Below are 17,132 nucleotides of genomic sequence, written 5' to 3' on the forward strand. Positions count from 1 at the left end.
GGAAGTGCAATTCCACAAAAAACGGGCAACCAATTTAATCGAATCGACTTAATCGAAATTTTGATTTGGCTGAAACTTTGCATCGACGTTTCCATGGGCAAGAGATGCCATTTTGTGCTATTAGTTTAATTTTTTGGAGCACGACTCATTTTTAAGAAGCTATTCAAAAATGCTATTATGAGAAGGTATTGATAATTACAAATATTTTTAGAGCCAAAACGGTCCTAAAAGACAAAAATATCATCTACAACATTGTCGAGACGTCACAGCCATCAAACAAACCGTTCCTGTACCCACCTTCCCAGAATAGTATTTTTAAATTTTCTCAGAAATAAGTCGTGTTCCAAAAAATTGAACCAACAGCACAAATCGGCATCTATTGCTCATAGAATAGTCTATACCAGCGGTTCTCAACCTGGGGTACGCGTACCCCTGGGGGTACTCGAAAGCCTTCAAGGGGTACGCGAAAGAAAAATCAGTAATGGCGGACAAAGCAATTTTTCTCTATAATACTTCATTTGTTAATCAATCTAGCCCCTAAAACATGACTGTAGCAATCAAACAAGCTACAGTTTGATTTGGAACTTTAACTAGACTACCACAATATGATCTACCATTACTCTCTGCCACTCGGCAAGAACATTCCAATCGATATGAAAAATAACGCCAAGGGGTACGCGGACAAAAAAAGGTTGAGAACCGCTGGTCTATACAAAGTTTCAGCCAGATTAAAAATGACAGTTAAAAAAATATTGAAACTGGAATATTTTTTGTGGAACTGTTCGGATGTGAAAAAGGTAGTTTTGAACGCTAGTTTTCAAATCCGTTTCTATTGGAACTAGGAATTTCGAGTTGTGCCTGTGCCGCACGAAATCTTCAATAAAAATGGAATGTTAGTTTGTAGTTTTTGCTTTGTTAGAGATCGAGTATACCTCTGCATCCCTACAAAGACCACGGAAGGGGGTTTCGTTAGTGGGGTGGGGTTTTGATCAGGATTCACTTTGATAAGTGATATGACCATGATGATTGGTGAGAAAATCAGAGAGGTTTTTCCGGTTTTTCGATAATATTTTTGTAATGTTCAATTGAACTTTGAATGACTTTTCTTTAACACCAAATACGCTTATCGATAACACGTTTGTATTCGTACGTATGACAATAAATCTCAGAGCTATGCCCTCAAACATGTTTTACTTACATGATCATTCAATTCCCAGTTTAAATAGCCCAATGAAAACCTTCATGAACTAAGGAAACACAAGTGAATCTGAATATTTTTCTCTGAAAAATCTTTGCGCACATGTTGTGATAAAAATATTTGGCAGCATAAACATGTTACAGATGTATTAGTGATCTCACGAGACTGCTGATAAACAATATATTTTAAACAAGCAATATATTTTAAACATGAATGAACAGCACTGCGTACTTCATATCGTGAAATATAGAGTCTATATCAACCACTCACACGAAACACACTATATACAGGGGGCCTAAAACCTGGAAACTCAGGGAATGTCAGGGAATCCAGCTTCCGATCAGGGAAATCAGGGCATGTCAGGGAAGCTCTGAAAAAAATCGCTGAAAAATTTTCAACCAAGACGCAAGAAAATCAGAGAATTTAACTGTGGAAACTTTTCGCCACCCTGTATATAGTTTCAGCAAAAAACTGATAAAAACATTTGAAGTGCAAACTTTTACTAAGCAGTCAATATACACGTGCTGACGTCAGCCGTGTTGCCCGCACTCTGCAAACCTACGAATGCGTTTGAATTGCAAAATCGCGATAAAAAGATTGCATTTTGTGACAAAAAAAGACATTTCATCAAGTAGAGTCTCGTCATTTTTTGCTTTCTAATCTGGCTTTTTCCGGCCTTGGGAATCATACAGAGGGCCATAAAAACCGGGAACTCAAAATGTTTTCAAATCCACTTCGGATGGCGGTGAATCAGCCCGAAATGGTTAAATATCACCCAAAACTATAGATACAAGGATTGAGCCGTTGAGAGTAAAACGGGGACATGTGCCATAGAATATTTTTTTCAGGAGACGCAATTTATGTAAATACTCGAATAGTAACTTATACCTATTCAACATTTTTTCCAACAAAACTGCACTAAATCATTATTCCAAAGGATTCTAAACACAGTTCGTGAAAACAAAATGAAATTTGGTTGAAAAATCATGCACAAACTTCAATGGAAAAACATATACCACCTTTGTTATATGGAAAAAATAACGGAAACTATAAAACGTTGAGCTCAAAAGTGGTACATACATGTGTCTGAAATTCAACACTGAAAATTTCATAATTTTTTTATCCTAGAGCTCTACGGTTTTTTTTCTAAACCACTCTTTGGCGATCAGCGATCAGGTTATAGAGCCTTCCGGGGTTTCCCAAACTATTTTTGTATGGTCAACTAGAAGAAAAATAATCTTTTGACAGGGATTGTGGTTCAAGGTGACCACCAGGTGGATTTCGAAAGATTCCCAGTTTTGTTGAAACCGCTTTTATGGGGTCAACCAGAAAGAAATTTATGGTTTGAACTACCGTCAAAAAGGTCCATTGTAAAAAGTGATTCTAGAGCTTTCTGGTTTTTCCGAAACTGCTTCTGCGGTATTAACTAAAATGGTTTGATGGTTTACCTGAAGATCCGGAACTACCGCAAATTTAAAATCTGTTTCTAGAGCATACCGGTTTTTCAGAATACACTCCTTGGTGGTGTAATATAACTGCGTTACGTAATGTTACAGCGTTTCATAACAAACATAACGTTGAGTAACTTTCGGTCATAAGATCAACTACATTCTACTAGACCGCTAAGAAGTAATTTAGAAGAAACTGACAGTATTTAATTTTCGAAAATTGTCCTCTTTTACGGTAGTTCCGGAATTTACGATTAGTCACTTGCTGACCACCCTCCAGGAACACTTGAAAATTGACCTCTTCGATATTTTTGGATCCGGTGGGCTACAGGTAGTCTACACCCAACACAAACTGGGAAGATTTTGTTACTTTTGAGCAACATGTAGCGCATTAGACGCAAAAAGTAATAATTGAAAAGTAACAAAATATATGCAGGAGAATATACAACCAAGAACCGCAATGCAAGTGTATCGAGACTTCACTCGCTGTATTTGTATTGATGCAACGATCAAGTTCTATTTTTTCTCTTTTATTCACTCCTAATCAGAATCTCACCGGTCAGCCTCAAATGTCTAATTAGAAACACCACTGTTTCGTTCCCCAGTGTTTACTTGAAATGAAAATATGTATGCGATGTGTTGTTTTTTGAGTGTAGTTGAGAAAAGAGCATTTTTCGACAAGAGAAAATTTTGCTTGTGGTTGAAGCGACCATTATTAGATAGCTATACGACTAGTCGTACTCTCATAACATGTGTAGAATATATGACAGTATGTGTTGCTACTTGATTTAAGAAGAACTTTATTGCTTTTTAAGTAATAGATTTGTTACCTAAAGGGCCATTTTATTACTTTTAAAGTGATAAGAAAAAAATTTGCGTTTATCGAAAGCTGAACTTGAGTTTAGTGTGTAGTCATATATCGACCTAACAACTTTTCCAAAGACACCAGGGTGTTATCTCTTGAATTGGTCCGAGTATACGAGTTGATATAAACTCCCGTTTTCTATCAAATTTCTCATAGATTCACTAGCACCACGTGGTGAGTTCTCTGCAAACAGATTTTCATCTAAAAGTACTCAATCACTTGAACAACTTTGCTGAAGACATGAATGTTTTGTGTTCTAAGGTTATCGAGCTATAATTAATCCATTATGCTTAGAATGAACATTAGGGTGGCAGTGAAAAGGGTGGGTTATGTCAAATTTCCAAAAACTCGATCATGTACATTTTGTTTATCGGCCCAAAAATAGTGCTGGGACTATCCGAATTGAAAAATCCGGATATCCGACCTCGGATATCCGACAAATATCCAAAATCCAGGTCAACCGGATATCCGGATATTATCCGACAGGATTATCCGTATCCGGATATTCGGACATCCGAATAGTATTCGTTTACATATTCGTGACCGGAGCACTACCCAAAAATATGACCTGTGCAAAATTTCTGCCCAATCGATTTTTTTCATGCCTTCTGGGTCGTTTTTTGGGCAACCGAGACTTACAACTCGCTCCAAACCACATGTTGATTTATCTAATGTTCATTAGGCATTTTAAACTTGATTTTAATTAGGGTGTTAGTTTTATTTTGTACTAAAGTGGTCTCAAAAACAAATAAAATGAAATTTGTAGTGGTTGAGTAGGAAATGGACTCCCCCGTTAATGGATTTTTAAAAGTTAAAAAATCAAAACATGGTCGATTTTAAAAATTCAATGGTGAAATTTTTTCCGTACAGTCATTGTCAACTTAATGGATAGGTACCACTTTTGCTCTCGACGAAATTTTTTCGGTATGATAAACAGAGGCCGGAATCGATTTCATGTGCCTTGTTTAAATTCAAGATAGTGACCTCCAATTTCTGGGATACAGCCTAAAATGGCCACATATCAAAGTTGAAAGAAGAAATGTCTCCTACTGTCCCAAAAACTTTGATAATTTTGTGATTCTTTGAAAAAGGTTCGATAAAATTCGGTTTAGCTCTTGCGGAATGGCAGGTAAAAGAATTTTATTTTTTCGGCTCTTGAGGGGTCAGGTACGGAAGTGTTAAGGGTGACCACCCATTCGGGAAACGCGGGAAAAAGTCAGGAGCTGAATCGAGAAAAAATGCGAGAATAAGTCGGGAATTTCTTCATTAGGTCGGGATTTTTTGCTCAGTGTTGTTTTTTTTATTAAATTAGCGTACACATTTCCTTTTTATAAACGTTTAAACTTTTTCTTGTGAGCGTGCAAAATAAAAGGTGTTGTATTTTCCTTTAAATCAGTTTTTGCGTCTATAACCTTTGTTTCAGTTCAAATAATATAATAATGTGCGTGCAAGCACACTAACGTACCATTTGAATCAAAGCCAGGCGAGAGAGTCGAAAACAAATTTGAAAGTAAATATTTCTTGAGCGTCTCTATGTAAGTTTCAACGACTTTGGCGGTATGAGGCCGAGCGTTGTCATGCAGTAGAATCTTTTTATCGTGCATCTAACTAAAAGGTGTTACGGTCAAAAATTGATCAACTTCAAGTTGCTGTAATATTTTTTTATCGTTTATCAAAAAAACCTGAACAGATGTGTGTCTATAGTGTCGTGCCTTATGTTTGATTTCTTCGTCGAAACAAGAGAAGCAACGCATAAAAATTTCGCTCGCGCATCACGAAAATCCGAATTACTCGCTCGCTAAGTTGGTAAATTTGTTGAATGTGGCCAAATCAACCGTCACCAACGTAATAAAAGTGTTTGGAAAACGTTTGTCGACTGCCAGGAAGAAAGGATTGGAGGGAAATTGAAATCCGACGGTCGCAAGAACGACAAAAAGAGTGACCTGACCGGCAGTTTCAAGCGGAGTCCCAACATTTCCGTACCAAGATGTAGCAGGCAAGCTGGGAGTGCCGACTTCAATTGTGAGTCGAGCTAAAAACCGAGCCGAGTCGACTTGCAAAAAGGTAATGGTTCCAAATCGTCACGATAAGCAAAAAAAAAAAACAATCGGCCAGACAAGGATTGCGAGAGCAGTGCGTGAAGATGCTGACAAAGTTTAATTGCGTGGTACAGGATGATGAAACTTGCGTCAAAAGGCTTTGAGGACGGGAACATTATTTAACAACTGAAAGAGGAGAGGTGGCGGAGATTTTCAAACATATTAGGCTGTCGAAGTTTGCAAAGAAATATCACGTGTGGCAGGCCATCTGTCCCTGTGGTTTGATGAGCAACTTTTTCATCGAAAAAGGGTTCATCAATCAAGAAATTTATGTGCAGGCCGTCTGTTGCTTTTTCCTCAAGCTGCACAGTTGTTCCGTTCTGTTTTGGTCGGATTCGCAATCTTGCCATTACGGAATAAAGGCCATGGAGTGGTATAACGCGGTGGTGCCAAAGGACATGAACCCTTCCAAAACACCACAGCTTAGCTCTATAGAAAAATACTAGGCTATTGTTAAGCAGAACCTCGGAAAGACACGAAAGACAGTTGTCACAAAGCGACTAAGAAAAAAGTGCTATACAAGACTTGATGGAAATAATCAAGCGAAAGGTCCGGCAATTCGCATTCGCTAGAAAGGAAGCTTGAGTCCTTTGAACTTGACAGCTAAATATGATTTGATTTTGAAGTAGAATACTTCTCTCAGGAAGTTCGGCTACATAGGGATGTGAAATGAAAATCTAAAACCGAAAAAAAGTGAAAAATATGTCCAATTTCAAATGCTAATAAATCGGTTAGTATTCGATGGATTTCCTTCGTTCTTGCAGCAATAGATTGGAAAATCTAAGATTCTTCCCAAAATAAGATAATTGTAATTTTATTATTCACACTATTGTACTATTAAAAATAGTCAAGCCTTGTCAAAACGAAAAATTCGACCTCTGATTGGTCGTTATATGCTTGCTTCCCAAGCACGGTCGACAGGATCATATACCTTGCAATTGAAAACATGCTATTTGGCCTATATAAGAGCCTGTTTCAGCCGGAGCCGCTCATAATAGTTCTAGACAGCGACAACAGCAGTCGTCCTTCCTTAGCAGCAGCACTAGCCCTGTGGTTGGTCACCACGTCTCAGGAGCAGCGCGGTTTTTCTCAGCGTGTGTCGCCAGACAGCCATTATTCCCCCCGTGTTGGGGCAGCATGATGATTGCCATCAGGAAATCCATGATGATTGCCATCAGGAAATCCAATTTCGGAAATCAAAATGCCTTTTTTTAAGCAAATAAACAAGTCATTGAAAGTTAATAATTTTTGTCAACGCAAGCAAGCATTCTGTGTTGCATCCTAGCAATTTAAATTTGTCGCACCCGTCTAATTTACTGAATGTGAAATAGCTTCCACAGTGCATGTTGTCCGTGTATCTTAATTCCCCCAATGTTAGGGCAGCTCAAAGGTTGTAATTAGAAACCAATTTTGAACCGCAATATGCTTTTTTTAAGGCAAATAAAAAAAAATTGAAGGTTAATAATTTTCTGGCATCAACACAAGCAGACTTTCTGTGCGGGATGCAATCAAATTCTGTTGTAGTTGTCTAATTTTTACTTTCACTTTATTTAGTAAACCCCCCACTGCACAGTGGAGCACTTAGAACACCAAACCTGATCAAAATTATTTCGAAGGATTTTTGGACTGGAAACGTATCATGGATCGAAAATATAGTATAATAAATAGTTGAGACTAAAAATTTCATGGAATAACCCACTTTTGAGTGATTTGTTACTTTTCTGATGATGTAGTTCGGATTCAAATGTAGTTTGTTTTCTACTGAGCCTTTATGAATTAAACATAACAGTATTTTAGATCAGTGAGTTTCGTGGTTAACACTGTTTTTATTATTAATCATTCTGAGCCTTCAGAAGAATCTGAAGAGTCACTAGTATTATCATCATTGTCCATGTACGAACATTTCACTCGCAACATTTGCATTGCTTCGGACGAAAAAGTTTGACTGTTTTTCTTGGATGTTGGCTTAGAGCTCGTAATCAAAGATTCCGAATTCAATAGCAACCTGTTGAGAATGTCTCAAACAATCATTGATCATCATTCATTACATGACAAAGGTATGTTCTTGTAACTAAGTCAAAAACACTGCCAGAAGCTGAAAAGTTGAAATTTTTCGTGATTTCCACAATGATTTAACTCATGAGTTCGGACTAGTTCGGATGATCTGATACCATCAGTTTGACCAAAAACATACAGGCTTTCATTTGCAATTGACTGTTTACATTGATACTCATTGATACTTAACTTAACTCATATAATATGACATATGAAAAATCTCATTTACAGCATTTTTGTGTTCATTAAAATATTCCCTGGCAATATCGAGACTACTTATAAGCCTTTTAAGTTTACAGATTGATTAAATTAACCTTCTTCGACAATCTCCATAGTTGGTTTGATGATAAATCACTACGTTGCATTTGATTGTTTTGAAAAACAGTGAACGGTACGGAAGCATCGAATGCAACAACAAAAAGCTAAAATTCTATCGATTTCAACCAGCTGTAACAAAGGTTAACAATACTTCTGGATGCCCATAAGCTGTCGAAAGATTCAGTAGGTATCACACTCCAAAATAAGACTATGCAGAACATGGTTGATACATTTTTGCTTTTTTGACTTTCGATCAGGTTTTTACTTGATTTACTCCTATGTGCACTGTAGGGGCAGCGCAAAGGCTGCGATCAGCATAACCGACATTGAATAATAAACTGCCCTGTTAGAACGCATTCACAAAAGCAGTTAGTTCGACTATGCAGAGCTAATATGAAGTCGATTCAATCAATCAGCATAAACAGAATTTCGTCGTCTCCCAGCTGCCAAGTTGCAACATGATGCAACACGCAACAGCGAGCAAACGAAATCGCTTGATGTTACAAACCGCAATAAGATACGGGTTAAAACCGTTGCGTGTGTGAGAGTACCATCGGTGTTTATTCGTTGGATACACTATCTACTGTCTACTGAACGCAATAATCTGCTTATATGCGACACGGGGACGGGAACATTTTCCTCAACCAAGCTGCACAACACGACACAAAACATGTTATTTTGTTTCTTCAATGAGAGTGCTACCGGTCCGGCTCGACAAGGAATCATTTTTGTGCATCCGTGCTACGAAACTGAGGAAAAACTTTAGAAACTGAAAAAAGAGGTGGAGCTTATCAAATGATCGCTCTGAGCCGGAATGAAGTCACACATATTTTTCAAGTTATATCATTCCACCACGTACGTAAAATAATTCATTCCTATTTTCATCCCTATATAAGAGCCTGTTTTAGTCGAAGCAGCTCATAATAGTTCTGAACAGCGACGACAGCAGTCCTCCCTTAGCAGCAGCGGGAGCGAGCAGTGGGTACCATCGATAGCGGATAGCGGCCACAACTGTGGCATGGCTGCGGATAAGCGTAGCAGTTTCAGCGGATCTCACCCAGCGTTGCCAGGTCATTTTTTTAAAAATCTGGAAAAGGCAAAATAAAAATCTGGAAAAAATCTGGCAGTCATTTCGTGGAGTGAAAGGATAATTTTTCGGATAAAAGTCTTGGGGTACGCAAAATTTGAGGTGACAAAATTGCAAAATTTCGCGCCAAAATTGAAGTGATGACCTTTTTGCGGAACAGAGAAAATAAAATCTGGATAAAATCTGGATCTTCCATGAAAAATCTGGATAATTGGACATCAAAGCTGTTTACCTGGATACATGTTCAAAAATCTGGATAATCCAGCAAAATCTGGATACCTGGCAACGCTGATCTCACCATCGATAGCAGCAGGGCCAGCAGATGCAGGTACAGCGGATACCAATGGCGGCCACAACTGTGGCATTGCTACGGATAGCGTTGCAGTTGCTCAGCAGTTGGGGCAGTGTATAGCGGCCACAACTGTGGCATGGCTATGCATAGCGTAGCTGTTGCAGCGGGTATATCAGCATCGACAGTAGCAGGGTCAGCTGATACAACGACACTCCCTTCACTAAAATGCTGTTTCAGTGTGGTAGCGAGAAGCAATACATCAGCCAGCAACTTTCTCTAAGGCCTCTGCCATAGTAGACGCGAAAAGCGGCGCGAACCGATTCGCTCGGCCGTAGGTTAATGTTACAGCTCTACTGACGGCTGTACATTAACCTACAGCCGAGCGAATCGGTTCGCGTCGCTTTTCGCGTCTATTATGGCAGAGGCCTAATGGGAAAGTTGTATCATTTTGTTCAGAAGAATATTATTGTCGGTAATATTACATAGATGCGATTGCGTAAATCCGATTTTGAATTGAACAATTGTTCTTTTGAGAACAAATAAAACACTTATTTGAAGAGTTAATAGCTTTTGGTACCAATAGCAGTATAGTGACAGCCTCAGCGGTAGATGCAGATGCAGCCGGTACTTCCCTGAGGCCGATGCAAAGGTAAATGGGAGCAGCACGGCGAAACAGTTCGGGTTATGCTTAGACACGCGTCATTTTTCGTTGTTGATATTCCCCACATGAAACGACGCGCTTTCGTATGATAGCGGTGGTATTAGCGGTAGATGCATTTGCCAACACTTCCTCCAGTGAAGCCGTGTCTAGTTTTCAATGTGAAAACACCTTTCTCATTGTGTTGACCGTGCGCCTTAGTCCTCACTATCAAGGTAACACAGAGATGTAAGATAAACACTACATCCTATGATAAATTGAACAATTTTCCTTATAAGGACAACAATTGAATTAATGAAGATTTAATTTTGAATTAGAATACTTCTCTCAGGAAGTTCGGCTACATAGGGATGTGAAATGAAAATCTAAAACTGAAAAAAGTGAGAAAAATTTCAAATGCTAATAAATCGGTTAGTTTTCGATGGATTTCCTTCGTTTTTGCAGCAATCGATTAGAAAATCTAAGATTCCTACCAAATGCATGAAATTGCAATTTTATCATTCGAACTATTGTACTATTGAAAACTCTTAAGCTTTGTCAAAACACAAAATTCGACCTCTGATTGGTCGTTATACCGCGCTTTCCCAAGCGCGGTCGGCAGAGTTATGGACCTAGTAAATTGGGAATGCATCATTTGGCCTATATAAGAGCTTCATCAGATAATAAACAAACATTTCATCGGATATTAAATTGAACAACTGAAATTTGAAGAACACAAATGATTATTTGATGAGTTAATATTTTCTCGTTTTGCACTATAATCCAAAGTTAATTATCTTCATCTACATGCATACTCTGATTATAATTACGTGTTTGCGTCGCTTAGTGTTTGGCTACGGTCATGCAGAACGCAAATAACGGCGCGATGCGATTCGGCAAGACGAAATCTGTTGAAATGTATAGCTCTACTTCGCCTTAAAAAGAGCTGTACATTTCACCACGGTAAGGCGAATCGCATCGCGCCGTCATTCGCGTTCTGCATAACCGTAGCCTTTGTTCCGTTCCCGTTTAATGATGTCGTATTAAATGTGCATATTACAATTCGGCAGCACTTCAACTTCTCATTTGCACAAAATTTAAAAATATTCAATGAACTTCATTCAAAATATCAGACAAAAAGAAATTACAATACTGCCAATGAACGGTCAACGTTTATTTACTAGAAAAAATGACTGACACGCAAGCAGCCGGGTTATCTTTTTATTAATAATTTGTTGTTTGGCCAATTTTTGACCGCAACACCCATTAATTACTTCCCACGATTTTTTTTCGAAATTCTAGCAACAAAAACGCTTTTGTATAAAAGGTGCTTGAGCAAAAGTGGTTCTCTTGAAAGGCTGTAATATGCTGAAAAAATATTATTTGTTTCAATAGTTTCTTATTCGCAATTTCGAGGAGACCGACAGAAACACTTGAGTTCACAAGGTAGCTTACACGAGTATTTATTGGTTGGTACGGAACCCAAATTTCCACCAATTAATCGCCGGTGGACTGGAAACCTATAGCATTTTTTATGTAAAATTGGTCAACCTATCGATTGGTGATAGTTTCATCGTGTGCAGAGCACGGAGAAGGGTCTATTTTGCCCTTTTCACTCTATGTTTGTGTATTTTTTGTTTCAGGACCATTTCCGAGCTCTGCACGGGATGGAACCATCACCAATCGATTTGTCGACCAATTTTACATAAGAAATTCTATATTTCAGGTTGTTAGTCAAGCGGCCAATAATTAGTGGATATTGGGGTTCCGGTATTTCCAGTGTGCAGTGGTTTGCTTTGAGAAAAGAAAATATTTTGAGTCGCATTTCCTATCAACAACTATTGCCAGTATCATAGGCCATTTTCCGGAATAATCTAAAATAATTTAATAATTTGATCGGAGTGACCCATTAAACATTTGGTGGCGAACCAGCCTGTGGCTGAAAGCCACCCTAATAAAGCAATAAAAAAAACATTGAACATGTCACGGTTTGGTGCATCGGAGAGGTTTGTTGGTTGGCTAAGTTCATACTTAGCCTTGGTGCTACATTCCGTATCGGAACTCGACCTTCTGTTTATTATACACAGACTTCGCAGCCAACTGTTAAGTGTACAGGACAATTGCGGGGCTAGCGCTACGATCCTACTGGCACTAACAGTCTCTCCCGAGCCGAGACTCGAACCTACGACGACTGGCTTGTTAGGCCAGCATCGTACCTCGAGACCAGCTGGGAGAGATAAGTTCATACTTATGTGATGGAATTCTACGAGTACACATTATTTCGTGCTGTTCGCCACAGTTTTCAAACACCTCTGGTGTTCCACAAGGCAGCAACTTAGGACTTTCGCTGTTTAGGCTGTTCTTCAATGATGTTTCCCACCTGCTGAATGTTGGATGTAAACGAGTATACGCAGACGATCTTAAGCTGTATTTGATAATATGCTCTACGATAGAACGATATAAGGGCGCAGAGAAGTTCAAAAATCGGTGTTCATAGTAAAAATTCTAAACTCCAAAAACGAGTTGCCAAAAATACCGTACTAATTTCAACCCGTTAGCTTGCTGCATTCGTTCATTCTCCAAAGCAAAAGATCTTTTTGATTTCGGTTCATTATCACACAAATTCGCAGCGATAGTTCCTCGCACTCTTTAGTTACATTAATAATTTTTAACAAATAATAAGATAATAATAAAATAATCTAATTGTCACTTTCTTCGCAGGGTACCAGTAGGCCATCGCACTATCACGTCCTGTGGGACGACAATCATTTCGAGTCGGACGAACTGCAGTGCCTCACGTATCAGCTGTGCCACACGTACGTCCGGTGTACGCGTTCGGTTTCGATTCCAGCGCCTGCCTATTACGCCCATCTGGTCGCTTTCAGAGCAAGGTTAGTATCACAGTAACGTGTGTGCAGTTGCGAAAAAAATGCATTTTTTTTTTTTTTACTCCAGGTACCATCTGGTCGAGAAAGAGCACGACTCTGGCGAAGGCTCACACCAGAGCGGTTGCTCCGAGGACAGAACGCCGGGCGCAATGGCTCGTGCAATTACCGTACATGCCGATACCAAAAAAGTTATGTACTTTGCTTAAAGTATTTTTTTACTGTCTGTTCAGTTTTTCGCTTTACTAACTTATATAGGAACGTTTGTTTTTTTTTAATAACGGTACGATTTTTGCCTAAGATTTTCATCAATTGTACAATTACAGTAGAAGGTACTATTATGTTGCAAAAATCATTCGCTTTACGATTTAGAAACGTAAAGTTGCATAGTCAGGATTAGGAGTTTCAATTATTTAAATACTATCAATGAAGCTTATTTTTATTTGACTCATCGCTTAGTTTTGGCTCTCGTATTAAGCTACAAAGGAGAGTAGGATAATTAAACCTCCAGTAAAGACGAATTATTTACATTGCATATTTAGCAGTGGCCAGAAAACTCGAGCAATAGCAATGCAAGCGTCGTGTCTCTATAGATTTGTTCCAAACGAAAATCATTATTTTTTAATTAAGTGTTAAATATCTGTCGCTCTATGATACTAACGGGCAACTCTCCGTGCGCACTTCGTAGGTTATATTTACTTACTTGACTAGGCAACATGGAAATACACACACACACATGCAAATACAAGGTTTCTTTCGTAGCATAAGTTCACATTTTGCTCAAAGACATACACGCATCTTATAGGTTTCGAATTGCTTTAATCCAAAAAATATTAGAAAATGAGAACCAATTTCAAAGTGTCTAATTTAGTTTTAAACTCTTAGCAAACGTAACTACTGTAGGGATGTCTGTACCCAGCTTTACATCGTATGTATCAACCAGAACTAGCTTTTAAGTCAAGAGGCTTTCCCACATAAAGTGAACAGAAACGCATGTTTCAAAAAAGTTAACACTTATCATCATTACTTAGCGTTTTAGCGATCATGGTTATATTTCGTTCGATAGTAGTACATACCTTTATTGTATTTTTCTGTATTTCACTTAAATCGTGTAAGAAGAAACTCTACCGAAACAAGGAACTAAACTTTCTAATAAAATGAAATGTAAGCAGCTTTAAAACCAAATCTCTTTAGAAAAAACAAAAGGTAACTAATCAAGAAAACTGTTTAGGGAACAATCTCATCTCCGTGCGCAATAGAATAACTTTTAGACATTCCTAAAGTCGGACAATCGCTGTCGCGGTCGAACAAAATAAGCCCAACCTACGGTGTAGAAAAAAAAAGAATATCGCAATGCTATCACGTTTGTTTATGTTAATGTTTTTTAGTTTATTTTTGTAATGGCAAAACGACGAACCAAGCAAAAAGTACTCAAGCAGTTTAACTTATGGATGTGAAACGACCGCGGAAATATAAATAACAAGTAAACAAACAAGGGAATAATTTTATAAGTAGTTAAAATCTTTTACTTTTTCTCCGCCGTTGCCGTGCGCAAACAACAGGCGAATCACAACGGTGGAGTACTCAAATCTGTTATAATTGAATTTTCTTTTCTGCTGGCAAGAGGAGAAAAGCCAAACCCAAGTGAGAACCCGAGAGCGAACGTAAACTCCTTGATGAAAGATCAAAAAACATGCCAGGTTAAGCCACTACACTTCAAATATGGGAAAACTAATAATTATTCGATGCTAGTGTGTAGGACACAGTAGCGTAGCGGTTGTTAGTCGTACGCTCTAAATAGCTAGCTAGTAAGTCATGCCACAAAGCGAGGAAGAAGTCTAACACCGTTACTATCGTAGGTTTAGGATAGAATATAAACACAACAAGGCAAAAATCCTCTTTCATGAGCCAATTTCTCGATGTATTATATATATTCAAGCAGGATCGAAGGAACACAATTGCATAAATTGACTACACGAAAACACACACACATACGCATACATATACACCGCTACCAATCACTGATGTAGCATAATGTTTGCTGGATTGCAATGGCAAGCATTTAATACACGAAGAATAATATTTTAGGTGAGTAAGATTTTTAACAGAACAAACTCAGAACTATTTTAAACTGTTTGGAAGAACGTGTGATCGACGTGAAAGAATAACTGCACTCGGCAGTAATAGATTACTATTCACACGTCTGCACCGGTATGTAGCATGCAAGAGGGCAACAGTTGTAGTCCAAAAATTAAAAGCTATCTGTTTTCGCTATTTTCACTGATTTGTATAGGCTGAACTGACACAATCTTACTGTTGTTTTATCGTGAATTTGTGAGATCTCATAGTTCTTTCCGTACCATAACGTGGGATAACTACGGAGTCCTTTTATACAATGTTGCATACCACAGATCGAGATTATCAATTGTTTTCTAGATAACCTTCTTCGATCAATCATAAAACCGATTATTTTTTAAAAATAAGGTGTAGACCTCGCAAGTATGGCAAATCTTTCCTTGTTTCCGAGCTTCAAAAGGCCGGGAGTTCCCACTGTTGTTCCAAACTTGCAATATACCTATATTTTCTGAAATATTTCAACAAATGATATTTTTGAATCTTACCAGAGAATTGTCTCAAAATCTTCACCAGTTTGAGTCGATTCACATTAGTTTTCCAACGAGTCCTTATAAAAATCTAGTATAAACCTCGGAAATCGTGCAGTTTTTCTTAGCATATTTTTCGTCAAAAAAGATCACATCAGCTGCTATAGATATATATCGCCAGATGTACTTCATTTTTCCATTGTTTAGAAAACAGCTCGTGTATAGTCAGGTTTCAATGTGCCAAGTGGCGGCCAAATCATAAAAAAAAAGTTAGATCACTCTTTCCTTAGTTCTGTGCACTCTTTTCGGGTCAAGGATCGGGCGTGGATATGGAAACATTTGTTCTCATGCCACGTCCTTCAAAACGTTGCAATTCAAACACTTCGAACGAAATGCCGGAATGCACCAGTAAGATTATTCATGATTTCGACTAGATCTTTGCTTTTAACGATCTTCAGCCCTAACGGCGATCAGATCTCGCTTTAATATCATTCTGTAGCATTAATTGCAAACCAAAAAGCGAACCTACCCTAGCACTAATTCAATCAAGGTTTACAACTACTTGTGTAACAGCAAAAAAAAATCTGATCCGAACGCAAAATAGGCGTGCTTTTACTGATGGCCAGGTGTATATTTTTAGCACATAAGCTCGTCGTATGTCTAAACAGAATGATCATGATATAAGATAGTAACATAACATTGAGACACGAAACATAAACCGGGAAATTTCTATTCAATGTTAGAATGTACTTTTTTGTAAGTTATGAATAAAGCAAATTTAAGCCAACAATTATCCTTAACAAGTAACCCAGCAGCAAGGCGGTGAATAATTTATCTATAGACTTAAGAGAGAAACGAATCAAGATATCAAACAGATAGATGGAGGGAGTTGCAGAGTCGTATCAAGGTAGATAATAACTAGGCGAGAGAGGGATACACGATAGCTACAATAATATACACACACATACACTACTACACATAGTCGTAATCATCAACAAAACAAGGGATTTTTCATTGCTAACTAGAGTATAAGCGTTGAATGGCTAGTGGATTGAAAGGCGGACATTACGTGGTCAAACTGGCAGCGGAAAGCTGGAGTCCACTGGACAGAAAGTGATTGAGAAACCAATACATTGCAACCGAAAACACAAAATAAATACAATAACTTATGCTTGAAATTATTTTATCGGAAATATTTAGTTAAACTAATTTGTAAGTGCTAGAGAAATTCTGAAGAAGAAAAAAATTGAGCCAACCAAGCAAAAGAGTGGAACCAATTGAATTACAAAAACACCATCGAAGCCAATTGATAAACGTACGCATAATTGATTTTCATTATAGTAGACAAATGAATCCATTTAAATATCAACATGTTAGTAAGCGCCACCGATCACAGAACAGCGCAAAACAGCAGGTTTCCTTCTTCTTTAAATTCATGTTTTAAACGAACGACTTTTTTCACGCCTATACACAGCCAAAAACCATAAAAAAATAACCAAAATGTTTATCTGTTAGTTTGATTTCATTTCGACGTTGATTTAATACAAGGGAGAGGTAAAGAAGAGAGTGTAAAGCAAACGAAAAACATGGATTTTATGGAATCAGAATATAGAATAAACTGTTTCAAGTTTAGAATAATTGTAAA

The 17,132-nt window shown here is 38.0% G+C and overlaps 1 protein-coding gene across 2 annotated transcripts in view; it reads left to right on the top strand.

The window, feature by feature from the left end:
* The window catches only part of LOC129725769 (protein argonaute-2), a 126,712-nt gene extending 109,580 nt beyond the window's left edge, over positions 1 to 17,132 (top strand). For both annotated transcript variants that reach the window (XM_055681944.1, XM_055681946.1), the window contains exons 13-14: positions 12,721 to 12,890; positions 12,955 to 17,132. In XM_055681944.1, the coding sequence (XP_055537919.1) occupies positions 12,721 to 12,890; positions 12,955 to 13,093 (309 nt within the window). In that variant the 3' untranslated portion in view covers positions 13,094 to 17,132. The remainder of the gene's footprint in view (positions 1 to 12,720; positions 12,891 to 12,954) is intronic.

This window comes from Wyeomyia smithii, chromosome 2 (assembly GCF_029784165.1).
Source record: "Wyeomyia smithii strain HCP4-BCI-WySm-NY-G18 chromosome 2, ASM2978416v1, whole genome shotgun sequence".
Classification (NCBI taxonomy): domain Eukaryota; kingdom Metazoa; phylum Arthropoda; class Insecta; order Diptera; family Culicidae; genus Wyeomyia; species Wyeomyia smithii.